General features: G+C 40.9%; 1 protein-coding gene across 1 annotated transcript in view; it reads left to right on the forward strand.

The window, feature by feature from the left end:
* camk1b (calcium/calmodulin-dependent protein kinase Ib) overlaps positions 1–20,746 on the forward strand; it is a 41,533-nt gene continuing 20,787 nt past the window's right edge. Inside the window, exons 1-2 of the mRNA XM_080846656.1 lie at positions 1–112; positions 4,907–5,023. Coding sequence (XP_080702782.1) covers positions 4,938–5,023 — 86 coding nt within the window. The 5' untranslated portion in view covers positions 1–112; positions 4,907–4,937. The remainder of the gene's footprint in view (positions 113–4,906; positions 5,024–20,746) is intronic.

Consider the following 20,746-nt stretch of genomic DNA (forward strand, 5'->3'; position numbering starts at 1 on the left):
GTCAGGAAAGCACTGCTGGGTTTGTCAAAGGATCCAGTTCTCAGCGAACAGAGGGCAGTTCTGTTCAAGACAATCAGACAGAGGAGAATCCCCAAGATTCTGTAATTTACAGGTAAATGAATGTTTAATGTTTACGCACTGTTTAGCATTGCAGCATGAACGTTAATCTGAGCGGCGCGAAAATCCTCTCGCTGGTTTTGGTAGCAAGTAGCCGACTTTTCAAATACTGACTTGAGTTGCACACTGAATAGGGGTATGGGCGTACTCATAGCAGTAAGAATGTGTGCAACGAAACAGACTTTAGGACTATTATACGAGTATTACGGATTTTTTAGGAGATTATCAATAATTGATAGCTGAACATCACTTATGCATATGGTGCTTGTTTATACACGGCTGTTCAACTAGAGGGCTCGTTCTCCCCTTCCTCATCATCAGTGGGTTAAGAAAGACGGACGTCAGGATTAAGAAGGCAGGAGTGATCGGTGAAATAAACCCCCACTTTTCCTTTTCTGAATTTATCTGGATGACGATGCATGAAGACGTTAATTAATTACGATTTTTATTTATGTAGACGAGCAAGGCAATGAAGCATTCTTTTTGAAGAAATTGGGGAATGTTGAACGAACAATTTCAGTTTGCAACTCGACCTGTCAAACTACAAATAATCCACTTTATTTCCTGAACTAAAAAACGTCTGGAATGCGCTGTCTGTCTCTACATCTCTGAAAAAACAGGTGGGTCATCTGTTCTGAAGTGGCAGTCTGTAGGAGAACCAATCACTAATTAGGAGAGAAGAGTTTTGTTTTGGTCTATCCCTTAGGTGCTCTGATCATTTCATCTCGAAAATGTGAGTGTAGGCTACTCTGTATCTTGGTATGCTTCTCCTTGGTTTGCATATAGTTCACCCATTTTACTGTCTCAATGGAGATAGGCTCAGCGTGGTTTATTCACCATGACTTGTGGTCTAAATATGGTCCAGACTTTATCATTGATTGGACTCTAGCTTTAGTTTTTAGTGAGCTGGGACCTTGATGCTGCTAATTGACGGCATAGATGACAGATGGCTGATGATCATGCAGCATTAGAAATGTGTGCTTAGTTGCCCTGCTGAACAGGTTTATTGTAGGCACACTCATAATATCCCTAACCTTTTTTTAGCATTGCCTTTGCATTCTCTGGTAGGCTGTCTTCACTGTTAGTCAACCTGGGGTGTATGTAATGTATGTGTATGCGACTATTTCTTAATTCTGACATAGAGGGGACCTCCCCCAAGGTTGCTGAGCTCATGACTGGAACCTCTGCTCTGGCATTGTCAAGCACTGCTGTGCTGCACAGATATCACGCCTTATCTATACGTGGAATGCCTCACCTTCAAGGAACCGATTCTTATCTGCGAATGTGGCAGATAAGGCAATAATATAACTGCTTGAAATGCCCAGAGATGATTATTTCTGTGTCATGAGCCCCTAGCAGGTTTTGCTGACTGGTTGCTCTTTGGACTTAAATTCCAGAAGACAGAGCTGTCCTATAAAAAAAGTCCCCAGACTGTGTTTGCGAGCTATGTTTGTAGATGTTCACAAGTGAAAGCATTTTTGTAATGGCAGCTGTCAGAAGCATGTTGTTACTTATTCGGCCTGATGGTGAAACCACGCATGGTGTCTTCCACATCCTGTCAGAATGCGCGCACCGTGGTGTCGCACCTAAAAGGGAAGTCCTGAAGTGCAGCTCTGAGGTGCCGCAAAACTCACCGTGTGTCACAGGTTCTCATGACCCAGGCTCCTGTCACCCGACCCAGCCTGTTAAAGGTTGTTGTGTCACTTTCTTATTGTCTCTTCTGTCTACTGCGCAGCAATGGGAAATCAGTGAGTATCAAGTTCATCTGTATGTAATTTACAAGATGCGTATGAGAATGTTGCATGTAAAACAACTGTAGATATTAGAGTTCATGTGTTGAGATATTTATCCGGTTCTTTCAAGACTCCTAAAAGACAACTTTCCTTGTTAGTTGGTACCTCGCATATCCTGATGGACACAAACAATCCACTCCAACTCTGGTTCCTTGTCGTAGCTCAACCTGCATGCACTCTTCTCAAACAATTGTTCCTCTACCCATTCCCATGAACAAAATACAGAACAATCCGTGCCTGTATTTTTTCCTTGAGTTTTGTCGTTCAAGCATACCTCTCTGTTTCATGAATGTCCATTTTCTTGCTTGTTCCAAGCTGTATGTTCTGTCCAGGTGAAATATTTAATGACAAAATACCCTTGAGTTCTTAGCATGACATTAGCTCCATAGTGTTGCATTTGGTTGTAAGGATGACAGTGCCAAATGAAAATGTCAAAACATGAACGTCATCTGGAATTTGTTTGACATTCATACCCTAGCCTGGACGTTGCACAGACCAATGTGAGAAAACAGCATGCTCAATTTCTAAAAGAAGTAATATTACTCATACCAAAACAACAACTGAATCTTGAAATGTTGTCGTATTTACATTTGTGTAAAGTAAAAAAAAAAAAAAAAACATTTGCCATGATGATCTTCATGCTAATGATGGATGTTGTCATTACAATGAAATAAGGTAAGATTTGTGCAAGTATACAAACCGCTAGGTGTGACCAACCTAGAATGCAAGTTACCACATTAGTACATCAATTATCTTGAAATGAATATTTCAGTCACTTATTTGCAGTCATTCTCAAAAGGTGCTTTTAACACCTCTATTAAATGCTGTGTTTCTTTGAGGTAGAATTATTTTGACATTTAATCTTAGATTATACAATGATTTGACAAAGTTATGTCCCCTATGTCCCCCAACTTGCTGTTTGCAGATGCTCCAAATTAATATGTGCACCTGTCACAGTTAGTAGGCCAGAGAGTTTGTAAAAGTCGTGCTATTTCCTGAGAGAGCATTAGAGGTTAAAATGAAGCCCAGCTATGGTCTTGAACACAGAGCAGACTTCTGTAGTACATTCTTGGTACTTCCTCTAGCCTTTTACCAAGTCGACACTTCCTCCAACATAGCTGACTTTTAATGAGGAACCGATCCTCTACAGGGCCGTGTTAGAGGTAGGCGGGAAGCTACAGATACAGAGTGTTTGCGTTGAGGCCAGGACTAAAATAAACAGCGCACCTGTCGCTTTTGTGCGAGTGCGCAGTTTGGTTTAGCAGATATTGTGGTTCCTTTCTTGGGTTTCCATGGAAACTTGCACAGCTCCAACTCCAGTTTGAAGGAGGGCCTTGGATGCAGTGGCAGTGTGGCCAACATGGCACTGATGCCACTCCAACATGGCACTGATTCCACTGAACGCATCCCTTAGCTAAACCAAATTTCCCCCAGGTTTATGTAGTACAAGTCTGTGGACTTTGTCATGCATGTCATGATGTGGTTATGCATGATCTGCAAGGGCATGGTAGCTTCTGTTCCACAATATCTATTTATTATCAACCAGGCTGTTGGGACATCTGTACATAACCTATGGTGTTATGGATTTTGTCTGTAAATTTAGGATTATAATCCTTTAATCTCCTACAGCCTCTGCCAGTCAAAGCGTACTCGGCGCAACAGAAAGAGATCTGAGGCTTAGAACCTTTATATTTGATGCTTCTATGATATTGTGGATCACCAAGAGGTGTCTTGTTGACCTGTAGGCCTACTTCCTGCTAGGTGGTTAAGATTAGTTTAGACATATTTAAGATCTTGTAAAACTGCAAGTGTGGCCATATATATTGCTTGTTGAAGTCCAGAGTTCTGTGTACCATCACTCAGTCCTGGCTTAGACACTTCTAAATGTGCGGCAGTCAGTGGACTTGGCACAGCAGTATCAGGCAGCAGTACACAGAAGAAGCCCTGATAGAAGCTGTCTGACTGTTCTTGGAAAATTCCAATGGCTGGAATTGTTGTTGTCAATTGGCAGACATGTTGTTACTAAAAATGGACACAAATAGAAAGGTTATGCATTTGTGAAGGAAAATCTCGATGCACCTCTGACAAAATATTCCTCTCCCACCTTTCCCTGTTATAATGTAACTGTAATGATTGTGAAAGACTTTGATGATGATTTAAAATAAATTATAATTACTTTCTGTTTTTACTAGATATTGATATCTTTATTCAACTGAAAAAAGTAACCTTCATTATTTTATGGTAATCAGTAATTTGGTAATGGCATTTCCCCCAAAATCCTGTCAAGCTAGCTGTTTAGTGCACCCAGACACAGGCACATCATTAATTAATGCAGGAACTAAACTGGAAGGACTCTGTAAATGTGTCATTTAACCTAAGTGTCCTTGTAGAGCTTTTCATGTCTTTATGTAACTAACGTTTGTAGGACATGATTATATCTGACACGAGTGGTTTTAAATTGTCAAGACAGTCAAATATAATAGGTCAAGGATAGGATAATGGGGGAATGCGAAACTGAAGTCATGATAGTTATGCATCTGAAGCATTATGCATAGCAAGCGAAAATAACTAAATGATCCTAGTATGATACAACTGCATTGTACCTTTAATATATACAGTTGACCTGTAGGTACATCTCACATGTTGACCAAAGATTTTAATGCTTTTGGCTTCTGGTGTCATTCCATTCAATTTCAGAGCTAAATATACAAAAAGTGTCTTGCTTTCAGTACTTTTACTCAGAGTAAAAGACCTATTCTATGTCAAGAGCCATACAGTAAGTAGACATCAACTTTTCCAGGACTTAATCTGCTTGAGATTCTGTTTACTTTAACTTCCCAAGTATCTGGAACTTTAACTAAAAGAATAACAGAATGGAATAGAATAATATAAATCTGTCTCTCAACATACTGTTCATGTCCATTTAGCCCACTGTACATGATACAGTTCGACATGTTGATTGACTTGAAATATCTTCTTTTTTATATTCTCTTTAGCATTCCTGTATTGGACCGTAACAACAGGAAAATGCCCTTGGGTCAAGATGGACATTCATGGAAAAAGAAAACGTCTGACGTCAAGGAGATTTATGACTTTAAAGAGGTTCTTGGGACGTAAGTACAACATTTAGACCTTACATTTCAGCTTGTACTGTATAGACGGTATCATATCAAATATGCCCATAAAATGGATTTAAAAGCAAATGGGGAATAACTTTGAAGTCCCTGAAACTCAGTTATGTAAAAAGGAAGGAGAGCATCATGCTGTAACGGGCCACTTTAGACCATGGTTCAGTGACAGTTTAAAGAGGTTACAGATGCAGCGGACTACTTTTAGCTGTTTACTCTACGGATGGGGCCCATTTTCTGGGTGACGTTGCTGTCAAGTTTCGTAGGGTAGATGTGTGAACTGACCCTTCACCAAACCGGCGGGGAAGTGCTTCCCAGTGTTGATCGGACGGAGACTCCAGGCCCTCCTCCCTGCAGAGACCCTGAGAGAGGATGGGGGAAGGGGGCTCCAGGCAGAAGAAAATATGTTTCTGCCAGGGGAAAAAGTCAAGATGTGTTTAGCATATCCTTTTCACTCTGTTCTAGGCAGTTTGCAGCTTTTATACAGGAGAACTGCTTTGCAAATAGATTTCCACATTACAAATTCACAACTCACTTACAAATGAAATAGAGGAAGTTTATGTTTGCTTTTATTTTGTCATCCATGTGCAAAGATACCTTTACATGATTCAATTAGGAAAAACATGCTTAGGTTTCAAGTGAGGCTCATTGTAAATTGGAAGTGGAATATTTCAAACAGTTTTTTTGTCTTTTTTAAAGTGGTATTTGTTCCTTTTTTCATATTTGTGTCATGGTTATCAGTGAAGTAAATGTTTTTGTTTCACTGACCTACTGCACTCAAAGTGACATTGACAATTATTTTCACAGCTAGTGCCTATTAAGTACTTTTTTTTGTCTACTGAGACCTCACAAGCCAATCTGTACTGGCCTGAAAAACTGTTATTGTCACATTCTGGTACTGAACATCTGGATTTCATATTGTAAGCGTTACTGCTATTCTGAATTGGCTAGATCAGATGAGATGATTAGCTATGATAGCCTTTTATACTATGATAGCCTTTGTTTTTCTGTCAATTTCCCCGTCCCCCATTGTCTTTCAGTTGTCCAGGCTGTTTATGTAAAGATCACTGGCTCACTGCATTGCTTAGTGGAGAGTTCATCGTGGGCTGGTTGTCTTGGCAACAGGGAAGACACTTTCCATATGGACTATAACAGTTGCTATGGAAACAAAGTTTTTATTTTCTATTAATAATCTGGCTTGTGAATGTGCAACTGAATGGCGCAGTGTAGCCCTCCAGTCATACAGTACGCTACGCTCATACTCAAAACTGCAAGTGGTTGATTCTGATTTTCTAAATTCCTTGAGCGTCGTGCTCTGTCCAGAGTGCAAGAATGAGGAATCAGGATGTAGTGATCACTCGCCTCAACACTCAACCTTCTTCTGTTTTCTCGGTGGCCTGTCACCCTCTTGCCTCATTTGCCCTCCTTACTTGACCCCTCCTCCACTCTTTCTTTGCTGGCAAATGGCCCCCTTAATGTTGTCCTGTGCTTAGACAGTGGCTCAGTGAGTTAAGTCAAGTCACGTTTATTTATATAGCAAATTTAAAAACGACAGCAGTTATACCAAAGTGCTTTCCAGTTGAGGTTGATCAATAAGACATTAATAGCAATATAAGAAAAATAATTCGAAAATGGCTGAGAAAGTGAATATAAGCAAGCAAAATGCATACCCATTAAATATGGATAATAGAAGGGAATAAAACCACAAAAACAATAAAAACCACAACAAATAACAGCAAATTAAACTAAACTTGACTAAAAAAACATATAAAAGGCCAACCTCATACTGAATTACAGCTAAAATAATCCATCACCAAGTTAAAATCCAGAGATGGACAGTTTTCAATCTGAATTTAAGTGTCCTCAGAGGACCTTAGAATCTTTTAAGGAATGTAAGGGGTCAGAAGGTTAGAACATGAGTTACTCCATTCACAATCATAAAAACAAACAATAAAATCTTAAAATCAACACTGAACCTTACTGGGAGCCTGTGTAGTTCTCCTAAAACTGGTGTAATGCGGTCAAGCTTCTTGGTCGCTGTTAAAAGTTAAGTTAGTGCATTTTGGACCACTTGTAACTTTATGAAGTGATGATTGGCTTATCCCTGAGTATATTGCATTGCAATAGTCAAGTCTGGAAGAAGACTACCTTCTCACAATCTTTTTGGGATGGGAAGTTTCTCACAATTATTTCTCTGACAACCAAACTTACAGTATCTGCCTAGTCAAAAAACACAACAAGATTCTTTATAGCATGCTTTTGGTATGGTGTGAGAGGACCAAGCACACTACTAATATCAGGGGAGCCAGAAATCTCTTTTTTATTTTGTCTGAGTACCATCAGCATAGCAGTAAGAAGAAATCCCTTTCTGATTAGCTGTCTGAGAGGCAATGTATAAAGTGAGAAGAAAAGGGGGCTTAGTATTGAACCTTGTGGGACTCCATGTGAGGGGGGGTGGCAGGGTTTGAAAATATGCCATCCACAATGAGGTGTTTTCCCCTTTATCCCAAGACAATGCTCCAATCGCTCAAGCAACATTCCATGGTCCCACTGTGTCGAAAGCTGCAGTCAGATCTAGGAGAACAAGAAAAGCCCTTAGAATCAGCTGAGTGAGGGATCCCTACACCTTCACTGGCATTGTGAGTGTGAGTGGCTGCTTTGAGCTGGACTGGGTTGCAGAGTGCTTGGAAATTACGTTTGAACTGGTTCTGCATGTTTCAGAAACGAAATAAGATTTAATGTTGCATTACTCACAACAAGAGAGGGATTATTATTCATCGGAATATGAAATGTGTACACCTGGAATTTCTTGTTGATTTTGATCCTTTCCATCAGTACACAGAGGATGTTCTTTGTTTAAAGGTGTGTCCACTGCCACTATAAACAATATCAACAAGTAAACTGGTCAGGGGGGAAGAAATGCTCTTATATTACAGATGCTTATCTTCATCTTAGTGACTCCATTTATTCAGGATGTGGTGACAGCAGTGTGTAAATATTAGTTCTAGTAGGGACCACTACACAACTTGATGATAATCTTGTCTGTATGAAATGCTTGAGGTCATTACACCTTTTAAGATCATTTAGAGATTAGAAGAGTTCATAGGACCCCCTTGAAAACGAGATGATTCATCTCAAGGGATTGTTCCTAATAAAGAATTTCCAACAAGAGACTTCGGCATGCACAGTAGTTTATGTCCGCATGCCCAAACCGGGAGAACTGTGTGGTTTAGGTTTGACTGCTTCTCTGATCTCTCTTTAAACGTTACAGTGTTGCTCGTCTGGTCGTGCAGAGTGGAGCCTTGGCTTTGCGGCTGTGCTTGCCAGTAATTAAACCAGACGAACAATTAATTAGGCACACAAAAAGCGCTCACATTGCCAAGGAAGTGAGTGAGCTGTGACTCTTCACATATCCCACTTCCCTGAATGACCCACTCGTCTCTAACCAAGCCTTTTCAGCAGCCTTGTGTGTCCATGCATACCGTTTTGCCTGGAAGTCCCAATGATAGCTCTTGCACAGGGGTACTCTATCTGGGCCTGTGGGCCATTGCTGAAAGGGTGGGCTTTATCAGTTGGCTTGTGAAGTGTGGGTATTAATGGGAGTGGTGAAACACAAGAGCAGGTATTGATTTTGGCCGAGCCTGTTGACACAAATGTTTCTCTGCTCTCCGCAAATAGACATGAAATCCACTCGGAAAAAGTGGAGCATTCTACAATTCAACCAGCCCCACATCTGGTCATAAAAGAAGTGGAAACCTGCCGTATTGTAGTAACCTGAATGCCTGAATACAGTGAGTGTAAATCCAGTTCAGTGACACCCATTGTTAGAAGCTACTGTGGATAAATGAGTTATGAGTTTGTTTCTGGATCAGATCCAAAAATGTTGCTTCGCCAGCTAGGTCAGTGCTATTTTGGCATAATCAGCTATCAAACAGAAAGAGACACTTTTCATCACTGTGAAACACCATAGCAGGAAATATACCATTTAAATAGTTCACCAGAACCACTCAACATCATGGCTGGCTAGAATAGCCTGTAATGATACTGGTAATGTTTTGGTGACTGATCAGCTTTCTTCAGTCCTAACTCTAATAATATGTATTTGCCTGAAAGGCTTCATGCAAACAGTCATTACTGGGTTTGTATTAAAGGAGCTTACTTAAGCTGTTACTGGTAGTTATACATATCAGACCATTGACCGATCCTTTTTAACTGATCTGATAGAATCAGATTTCAAAAGACCTTGAGCAATACCATCCAAAATGTCTGATATTGCTTCAGTAGGTTGCTTTGGGATTATGGTTATTCACGTTACAACTCTGACATCACATTATGGGGTTAAGACTGTCTAGCTAAGGTTTTAAAGGTCAAGTTCTAAACTTAGAAACCAATCCATCACGACCCTTTAAGCACATTACAGGTAAAAAAAATAGAACATGTATAGCTTAAAGTAAAAACACACCTCTGAGAGTAAAAAGCTTCCTCATTACAATTGGTAAAGGATAGGAAACAATCTATCCTCTAATGACTGAGGGAGGAAGGGGGGGGGGCAGTCATTAGCAGACTAGTTTAATTTCCAGTAAACCTGCCTGCAGATGTAACTAGGCTAGCTGATGTTACTGATGAGAAGGTTTAGAATGTTTATCAGTGTATGTTGCTAGGCTAGCTGATGTTATTGATGAGAAAGTTTAGGTTGTTCGTCAGTGGATGTAGCTAGGCTAGCTGATGTTATTGATGAAAAAGTTTAGTGTGTTTTTCAGTTGGCCATGCTGGCCACAGCCGAGCAGCACGTCCACAGATTGGATGCAGTGAGGGGGCAGGCTCTGGAATCATCTGAAATCAATAGGCCTGATGGAGCAATGCAGTGCTCTCACACTGTTGAACGGCTGTTGGATATGGGGCTTTCTCTGACCATCACTAGGACGGCCAGTGAAGGAAGTGACTAGGAGGCAGACTCCAGTTGTTTGGCGTTTTGCCATCTTTGTAGAACACAGCTGTCTGCAGCAGTTTGTCTTTGGACACAGAGGTGGAACTTGATTTAGCGGTGCTTTTCAGTATGTTGAGTTTCAGGGTTATTTATGTGTTTCTCCTCCCCTCAGAAGGTTAAGGCTGGATAACTACTTGTTCTGGTGTTTTTTTTCTCCAGATAATTGACAACATCCTTATCTGCATATCTGTGGATACACCACACTCTGCCTCCCAGACATCTGAATGTCTTATGTTCACCTTTACTGCTTGAAGTCCATTTCAATTACTACCAAGTATAGAGGTCCACAGCAGTGAACGTCCCAATTCTGTCTTTTTCTCCCTCTGCTTCTCATTTTGTTTGTCTTTAGCCTACTGTCTGATTCATTAGTTTGTTATTTTACTCCCTGCCCTGTTGAGTGGACAAGTGGCTCAGCTAAAGTTTTCCTTCTCTACCACTTCTCAGTGGTATATAGCCCTTAGTGGTGGTTGGATCAACCATAATAGCTCCGCAGTATTGACAGTGAGAGTCCACTCAGAGAGGAGATGAATAGTTTTAATAGCCACACTTTGAACAGGGGGATGCCGACAATGATATTGAGTAACCATACTGGAAAGAGGTCGTGTTTCATTGATTTTGAGCCAATGAATGGAGCTTCACTGTAGTAATTGTACACGAATCAGCTTGGTGTCATAACCCAAGCTGTAAACCTATAGGGTAGATCTCTAGAGAATAAGGATTCCATCCAGTGCAATCACAACAACACAGGTGGATCTAAATTGTTTCTTGCAACAGCTATGTGCTTCAATTAAATTCATACCAGTTATATTCTTCTAAATGAGGTACAACTTGTGATTGAGCATAGATATGATTGCTTTCAAGGTGCAATCCGGTCATTTGTCAAGAGCCAATATGTTTACTGCCTACAAACCCCTCCAGTGTTCACCCACTGTTCCCATATCGGCTGTTTTCACAAATGAAGCTCTTCTATTCCCCACCCCCTTCATGGAAACCATAGAGAAGGTGTACAGTTTGTCCATGTAGTATGTAGTATGAAGAACACTCTGCTGTGCTGTGGTCCCATGGTGGGTGCCTTCAGCAGTAGGTCTCCAGTGCTTAGTGCCCTGACTGACTCGGCTCTCCTCCGCTCTGATCTGCTTGCTGGGTGAATGAGCTGCGAGCAGGTGTTATTACCAGCCTGGGAGACACAGGGAAGTGTCCCAGCCCCATCTATAATTTAGCTGCCATCCATACACACACACACACACACACACACAAGCATACTCACAAAAGCATACTCACACACACACACACACACACACACACACACACACACACATACTCACACAAGCATTCTCTCACACACACACACACACACACACACACACACACACACACACACACCTACACACACACACACACACACACACACACACCCTTTGGCTCATGGGGAGTGCTCACTCTCAAACTATGGGAAACCAGCCCTAGCTGCTGTGCTACACCCTGAGCCCCGATAAAAGAGAGCCACATGGTCTGTCTGGATTCCCAGTATAATTATCAGTGAAAATTATGATGAATCGCACATTCACACACATATCTCTTCATCTGTCACATCTATTTTCTGGGCTCTGTTCCTGACAATGTGGAAAAGACTGTTGCTTGGTGCTAGGATTGTGAGCTAAGACCATAATCTGATCCCCAACCTTATTTTAATGACGTGAATAGCGAGTAGTGTTCATGCTATGTGTTACACACTGACAACCTGTATCATCCCCTAACTTGACATTTGCACCTCCATTAAAGCCTATGGGATTCCATCTTAGGAACATACTTTCCTAACAAGGGAGATGTTTAGCTATAGTGGTACGTCTCTGATGGGCATGTTGTCATGGGAAAACTATTGGTTATATATGGGGCAATTAGTTAATTAGCGCGATTGTTGCACCTGAGGTTCTCATACCTATTGCCTCCATGTTCATGCAAATACCTAATCAGCTGCCCCAGAGAGGGCCTAGATCCTAAATGGAAACACTCTGCACTGATGAAACAGTACTGTGCACAGTTACTGAGGAGCCTCCTCGGCTCTCTTTGCTGAAATGGTTAATTGCTAGACTCCCAGATGGACAGTAAACGGAGATTGGTTTTATTTCTATGGTGTGTCCCCCACTGAAATGGAAGTGTTCTGCTCCAGTATGGGTTCCTCATTAACAGTATTCCTCTGAGATGACTGGGAATTGACCTTCGTGTCAAAAAGAGTTGTTTACGGAGACGCAGGCACTATTGTTTTGATAACAGGGAAGTCCCGCGGAAGCAATCATTCCAAGTACTTAAACAGAAAGCCTGTTTCATGGAATTTGCTGCAACATTGGTTCAGGAGTCCTAATGCCAGGCTGACTTTGAACATCTTCCAAGAAGAATTTGAACACAGTTCAATTGAGGAAGTATCTCTGTGAGAAGCTTCCTGCTTTAAAACATCATGCGTTGTTATGCACAGGGCTTAAGAACTGTTGTTTGCTCTTTTTTCCCCACTCTCTGTGCTAGTGAACCAGTTTTTCCACTTTGTCACATTTGATTAGACAGTCTCTGCAAATTTCACTGTTAACATTTAGCACTGTCCAGCCCTTGGCTCATAGCCTCAACAACGAAAACCACGGTCACAAGAGAACAACTACCATATCAGTGCATGTAGACCATGTGGGCAAATATGAGAACACTCACTGCACACGGCACGTTTCTTCCTTTTTGCCTCAGTGCCTGTTAGGATTTGATATCTGACAAATGTCCCCTGTGGAATTGTTGAGATCATGCATGGCTTACATTTCTTTTCTCCCCCACCCCTTTACTGTCAAACATTCAGTGTTGAGGATTGGTCAAAGGCAATCTGTTTAAACAGGGCACATTTTTAAAAGGAAAAATATAGAAGGATATCCCAGTATCTCACCAGGGGCGCAGATAGGTTTTTGAAACTGGGGGGGACGATGCAGGTTTTTACCTAGATAATAATTTCTTACGAAGTGTATCAACACTTAGCTCAGTAAGTCAGTATAACGAAACTCTGGAACTATTATCACCATGACAGCTGAAATGTTTGTGCATAGTAAATGCAAGTTCCATCATACATCTGATTTCCACCATAGAGAGACAATAAATATATTTACATTTGAAGCACAGACAAGATTTATTGCAGCCGCAACACACACAATTAAAACAAGCAGATTAAAACTCAGCAAATACCGCACAATTCAGGTGCACTCATGGATTAACACGACCTTTGGAGGTAAATTACACATACACAATAAGACAAATGTCACTTGGAGCCTATTTTAAGACTTCTCCAAGCTAAATGTAACACACTAGACCCTTTCACGATAAACAAGCAAACAAAAACAGAACAACAAAGACACCGTCATATGTCTAGACGTCAGTGGAGCCAAAATATAATGGTTGAGCTTGGTTGCATCTGATCTTTTGTGTGATGTTATGGCTGCAACGTCAAAGGTCATGGCCGCAACAGAGCAAGCACACTCTCGCAGTTCGTTCACGAAACGCATTCTAGTTAAAATTACTGTTCATAGTAAATTGATCACGTTAGCGCCACTGCAGTGGCATTTGTCTAGCTCTAAAGTTCGTTTTTCTCATGATTCAACCTGTAACAACTTACACGCACCATTAGGCTTGGCATTGGTACAATCAAATAGGCCTACTGTACACATTTCCGAAAGACCCCCGACAACTCCAGAAAGTTGCAATTGCCGAAAAATGGATAATAATAATGAATGTCGAGTCCCCCTTGTGATATGATACCGTAATGCACAGTTTACTTACAGTTGATGCCTTTTAAAAAAAGGATGAAATTGTTTTGTGCTTTTTCGGTTTTAACCATGGAAACCAGGCTCGAGACGTAAACGCCAGAGACCGGTTACTTTTAGATTAGAATCTCTGACGACGAACTGACGAAGGCAGCCTGCCCAGCTCAACAAAATGATTGTCCGTCTTTGATCTGACTGTTTTATGAGAGTTGTTGCAAAGCAGTAAATTAGAACTATTCTTTTGATTTTCTGTGAGTTTAGCCTTATGCAAAGACAGAACGCATTCTTTTTTTCAAATAAAAGTGAGGGGGACGGATTGAGGGTCATTCGAATGTGTGTACGTCAGAACCCCCCTGACGTACACACTATCTGCGCCCATGTATCTCACATCTAGTCTTCCCAAGACCTTTCTGCAGTCCCTAAACCACACAAAAGTGACTGCGGGGTTCTAGATCATTCTACCCTGACATCGTTTTCGTCCCTTTTTTCCATGTTTGCTCGTAGGCAGTTCAACCGGACTAACCGACACATTAAAGCAGGTCGCCCCCACAGTTTTTCCCCTCTGCTTTGATGTCCAAAAACCACATCATGGGAACAGCAATTAGGAATGCACACTAGCTTCAGCAGTGTTGCCTAAAGCAGTACACCCCAGTGACTGCTATTAGACGGCTCCTAGTTTGTCCACTGTGGCACAAACTTGGATGCTGGTTTGCCTCTGGTTGACCATCAGGCTGTGGCTCATTTAGCTCTTCCCAGTCTGCAGCTGGTTTGCTTCTATCACAGACACGGACCCCACAGCTGCCCCTTTCCTTCCTGTTGCATGGCAGCCAGACAGACTTTGGCAGGAAATGAGGCTGATCTGGTGGTGATAATTATGGGAAGGTGATGAACTGGGCCTTTTGAGTGTCACAAGATATGGCAATGAAAGAAAGATAAAGAATATAGTATTATTTGTACACAAAACAAATAACTGTTTTTACTGTTTTACTGTTACTTTTTTATTTAGTTTAGTTTGGCACCTCTGGCATCCAGGTTCTGACCCACTCCTAACACTTCAGAACGTTTCAGCACCACCCGCAGGTCTTGGCTGACGGAACACCTGGTGCTGAGTTTCATAACCCAGTTTGATTTCATGGAGAACAAAGCTACTTCTTCTTGAACTTTTAAGTTTTTCCAAGAGTTATTTTAAACTTACTCGCAGTATTAGTGTTAGTAAGTATATTTGTATTAGTTTTACTCTATTATTAGACCTATTTATTTATCTATAAGAATCAAGTGACTATTTTAAATAGGGCTATTATACCAAAAAGCACCACAAAAAGTCTATTGCTTTCATCTCAAAGTCCATGCTCATAGTTAAGTTGTTAAAGATAAAAAGATAAGGATGTGACAATCAGTGGATTTTTATTTGTCCATCAGTTCATAAAAGGCACCATTCCTTAACCAATGCAACATTAAAAAACAGATTTCAATGAAATGTCCCCATTAGTCCTGGACACTTTCACTGCGACCTTGGTGTGCATGTGTGTGTGTGTCCTGTGTCGCCACCCTTAATGCACGTGTGTGTGGCTGTGTGTCGTTTGTGCCAAATAAACTGATTTTGAATTTGACGTTTTTGACTTTGTCTGTGTGGTTTTGAAAGGTGTCTAGAAGGTTAGCCCTAAATGCATCCTCCCAGTCCACTGCCCTGGTTTTCAGCTTATCACTGCACATCCCCCCTGCACACTAAAATAGAAGCCTTTCCCTCTCTCTCTCTCCTGCCTTAATTTGACCATACCGTACTCAAGTGAGTCCACACTTCACCTGTGCTGTCGGGGTCGATCAGTGGCTCCTCCATCAGGGTCTGGGTGCTGAGCCGTGACCTTGTTCCCCCCTGCGCTGTGCCCACCCTCCCGCTGATGGCTTTTCGCACTCTCAGTGTTGAGCTCTTCCTTTAGTCTGTCAGGCTTGTGGCCCTGTCTGTCCTGTGCCAAGACAGTGTCTCTCACTCTCCACGGATTCAGGATAACCAGATGGACACGCTCGATACCTGTTGGTTTGTTTGAATCAACTGAAAAACTTTGTCCATCTTTCTCTTTTTTTCTGGTCCGGGGAGTACTGTGTACTTTGGAAAGTTCTCGATGACTTTCTGTTTGATCAGTTCTGGACAAGCCGAAATAACACAAGGTGTTATAAAAGTAGAACATGGATGTATGGCTGTAAAAAAAAAGTCACTAGACTGGCTGGGTTTTCAATGTCATCGTATTGATCGGCCCTTCTGTGTGAAGGTTGAGTGGTGTTCTACTCTCAGTAGAACTCTGATTAGTACTAAGTAGCAGTGTGTGGGTGTGTGTACTGATAAGGGTGGGTTGGGGTGCGCTAAAGGGGTAATGGGAGCTCCAGGTTGTGCCCCGAGATCTATCTGGGATGGGTGGTGTGTGGGCGTTTACCTGCTTGTGTGGGTGCGTGTATTGATGAGGGTGGGTTTGGGTGCGCTGTAGCGGTCATGGGGTATGTGCCAGTACGGGGTACGGGGGCTGGTGTTTTTATGCATGGATTCACTCAACCTGATGACGTCATTGTCCCACGTGATCCACATGCGATCTCCAACCAATATACAGTCGTATGCAAAAGTTTAGGCACCCCTCTAAGGCTGCATGATAATTTACTCTGTCTTCACCAAAAAAGATCACAGTGGTCAAATATTTATTTTGTAGTTATCACTGAGTGCTGGGGTGTTTTCCAGACAAAGATATTTAGTGTAGCAGTATTTATTGGTGTGAAATTAAATCAAATGTGAAAAATAGGCTGTGCAAAAGTTTGGGCACCCTCATAATTTTGTTGATTTGAATACCTGTACCTACTCAATGCTGATAAAATGCAACACAGAATTAGTCTGGTTAGCTCGTCAAGCCTTCAATTCCATAGAAAGGTGCATCCAACCATTAGAAAAGGTATTTAAGGTAGCCAATTGCAAGTTGTGCTTCTCTTTGATTCTCCTCTGAACAGTGGCAACATGGGGGCATCAAAACAGCTATCAAATGATCTGAAAACAAAGATTGTTCAGCAGTTTTGTTTAGGGGAAGCCTACAAAAAGTTATCCTGGAGGTTTCAGCTATCAGTTTCCACTGCGATGAATTTAATTATGAAGTGGAAGGCAACAGGCACAGTTCTTGCTAAGGCTAGAAGTGGCAGGCCAAGAAAAATAACAAAGAGGCAAAGGCGAATAATGGTCAGAATGGTCAAGAATAACCCTCAGACCACCTCCAAAGATCTGCAAGGTCATCTTGCTGCAGATGGTGTCACTGTGCATTGCTCAACCATTCAGCGCACATTGCACAGAAAACAGCTGTATGGGAGAGTGATGCAGAAGAAGCCTTTTCCACACACACGCCACAAACAAGCTCGCTTGAGGTTTGCCAAACTACATTTGAACAAGCCAGGCTCATTTTGGAACAAAGTGCTGTGGAATGATGAGACAAAGATAGAGATATTTGGTCACAACAAGAGGCGTTACGCATGGAGGCAAATTAATGCAGCATTCCTAGAAAAACACTTGCTGCCCGCAGTAAAATTAGGTGGGGGGTCCATCATGCTGTGGGACTGTGTGGCTAGTACAGGAACTGGAAATCTATTTAAAGTTGATGGTCGCATGGATTCAACTCAGTACCAGCAAATTCTTGACAATAATGTTCAAGAATCTGTAACAAAGCTGAAGTTACGGCGGAGTTGGGTGTTCCAGCAGGACAATAACACGAAACATTGCTCCAAATCCACTAAGCCATTTATGCAGAGGGACAACTACAATGTTCTAGAATGGCCATCCCAGTCCCCAGACTTGAATATAATTGAAAATACATGGGATGTCTTGAAGCAGGCTGTCCACGCAAGGCACCCATCAAACCTTACAGAGCTGGAGCTGTATTGTAAGGAAGAATGGTCCAAAATTCCTTCATTCAGATTCCAGACACTCATCAGAGGCTATAAGAAGCGTCTAGAGGCTGTTATTTTGGCAACAGGAGGCTCTAGTAAATATTATTGTGATTTTTCTGTTGGGGTGCCCAAATTTATGCACCTGTCTAATTCTGTTATTATACATTTGGCATATTCTCTGTTTATCTAATTAACCTTATTTCACTTCTAAAACATCACTGTGTCCATGTAGTATTATATATGTGACAAAGAAGTTCCTGATCCAAACGCCCAACAATTTATAAATGAAAGTAATAAAGATTATCAGGGGTGCCTAAACTTTTGCATACGACTGTATATAACACTTGTTGTCGCTTTACATCTCACTTATGGTGTGACTCGAACTAGGGCTGGGCGATATGGAAAAAAACATATATCACGATATGGATTATTTTATATCACGATAGCGATATATATCACGATATGCCCTCTTGCTCTACTGGATAGGGTTGTCCTTAAAAGTGTGATCCATCACGACCTGTACCACAATTACGCAGATTGTACTGAACGTTTCCATTGAATCTTTAAATAGTAAGATTAAAACAAAGTGCATGTAGTGACATTTAGTCCAGTGCTTGTGGCTTTCAGTGGTTCTTTAGTGTACTTTCAGAAGATAAATCAAGTGTTAAAAAACTTTCTTTTCAAGGTTTGTTCATATATTATAGCCATAATGATGAGAACATTTTCTTATATGGCCACGTATAAAAATAAGAAAATTAAGAAGTTGGCCATTACACATACGCCCCATTGACCGCTTCAGCCCGTTGGTGCAACAGTGAAGACGGTCCTGTAAACAAACGCAAGTAAGCGATGGAGCTGCGTTTTATCTGGATAAAAAGCATATTAGCGTTTACATTTCCCAACCAATTTCATTTTTATCTTCAAGGGTTTATGATCTACTAGGAGTACCAAAAAAAAACCTCCATGCTACTTAGAATCTAGATAGTTAAGCTATAAACGCCATAGACACACATGTATGCTATATGTCTATGATAATCGCTGCTAGATACTCACTGTTCTTGTGCTCCCACAGCTCCTTCACTTTTGAAATACTGAAAAGAAATCTAAACTAACGAAATAGTGCATCTTAAACTACTACTATTTGACCATCATTGAGAAAAATGGAACAGAATCTGCTAATAAATGGCTACACTTGTATTATACTCGTATTATACGGCTCTTCAAAATGTTCAAAAAAGTTCCGTTGATTTGAATGGGCCACCCCAGCATTTGCACGTCTGTAATGTCTTGATTTTCACTGCTGCGATAAAGTAATGACGCTTGATGACACCTTCCTGCAGCGCGTCCACCATTCATTTTTTTTTAAACCAGAATTAAATATCGCGGGCTCTCACCGTCAATCATGTCGCAAACGTATGATGCAAAGCAGCGTAATGTAAAGCGGTGTTGTGTCGCAAAACCACGTTCTCTAAAAATGATCTTAATATTCTTTTTTTTACAGTTATATAAACTTAGAGTTTGCATAGTAAGAAAAGCAAAATCTTATATTAGGATGTGAAATTATATTAAAATGTATATTAGGTGTAATAATGAAAAAAAAAGTTTATCACGATAGAAAAGATAGAGGAGAAAGGTCACGATAGACACGTTTCTATCGTCCTCACGATATATATCGTCATATCGCCCAGCCCTAACTCGAACTCACTCTCATTAATCCAGCCTACTGATTTTTGTTTAGCCTCCTATCTTGATCTAATTCTTTTTATTCAGACGTAACATAACTTTCATGACCACAACTATAAATTGGCCAGCGATTTAATTTGCTTTTTTATTCATAAATTGATGTAAAATGGTCGGAGCAAAGCCTCATGGGAAATGGGATGACAGACATGTCATGTTGTACTGTTCCAAACTCTTTATTATCAATAGAAAATAGAATTCATTTTCGCATAACCTTTAGTCTGAACACTGATTTTATTAACCACCATAATGTAATGTTGCTAATTGGAGCTTGAATGTCTTGTGTAATGTGTTTATCCGTGTGCTGTGCTCCTTTACCGTGTGCTGTTTAGTCTTTTCTTCTACGTTTTTCACGTTTTTTCAGTTGTCTGTAGCAGTGCTAAAGCGCCACCAACAGGCGTGGGGTATGTACTACAGCCCGTTCAACACAATCTGGTGGCTCCGTCTTAACGCAAATCTCTCGTTACCAGGCTCCATCCTTACAGAATTAAAAGATTCGATTTGTGTGAAAAATGTGTAAAGGGCACCTCAGTCCTCAGGTCAACCCAAAGTACTTTCACCCAGGAATGCTTACATGCTAGTAAAATACAAATGGCATATCTATCTATAAATCCAGGAATCTCTGTGTGTCAGGGTGTCAGTCTGTCTAGGGCGTCTCACTGACGGTAGTTACGTTAGTTATGAGATTTCGCATGTAGCTTACGCATGTCATGAACCTGTGCATCCTTGATTTTGAAGATTTTTGAAATCATAGTTTGCGAGATATTTGTATTTTACCGTTTCCCGTAGGCACTAATGGGTTATCGTTTCCCGTAGCAAGTCCCACTGTGCACCGAAATGACGTCACAAATTACGTCACAAACAATATTAGCGGTATTAAAACTATCCTGCCTTCACTCAAAGTTCAGAATAGCGTTGGATACGATAAGGAGGTCAGCATTCAAATTCTTCTTGGTGAACAGATACAGACTTTTGCTCAGGTAATCTTAAGACAGTGATTGATTTTATCTATTTGTTTATTTTTAAGCTTCTTTATATTAAGTTTCAAAGTAATGTCTAGAGTTGTAGGCTACAGTCATCTAACAGACAGGGAATAGTAATCCATCAAAATATTCATATTGTTTATTAGTATAGCGTATTTTTACAGTACATTTCTACACTTATTTGACTTACAACTTGGCAAACTCATTTCATAAGCATGGTTGAAATGTAACTGTGATTACAGCACTTATTCATGGCATATTCAAAACGCATGAATTTTACTCTATACAACTCTCTCTC

Source organism: Sprattus sprattus (genome assembly GCF_963457725.1).
Source record: "Sprattus sprattus genome assembly, chromosome: 10".
NCBI classification, from domain to species: Eukaryota; Metazoa; Chordata; class Actinopteri; order Clupeiformes; family Clupeidae; genus Sprattus; species Sprattus sprattus.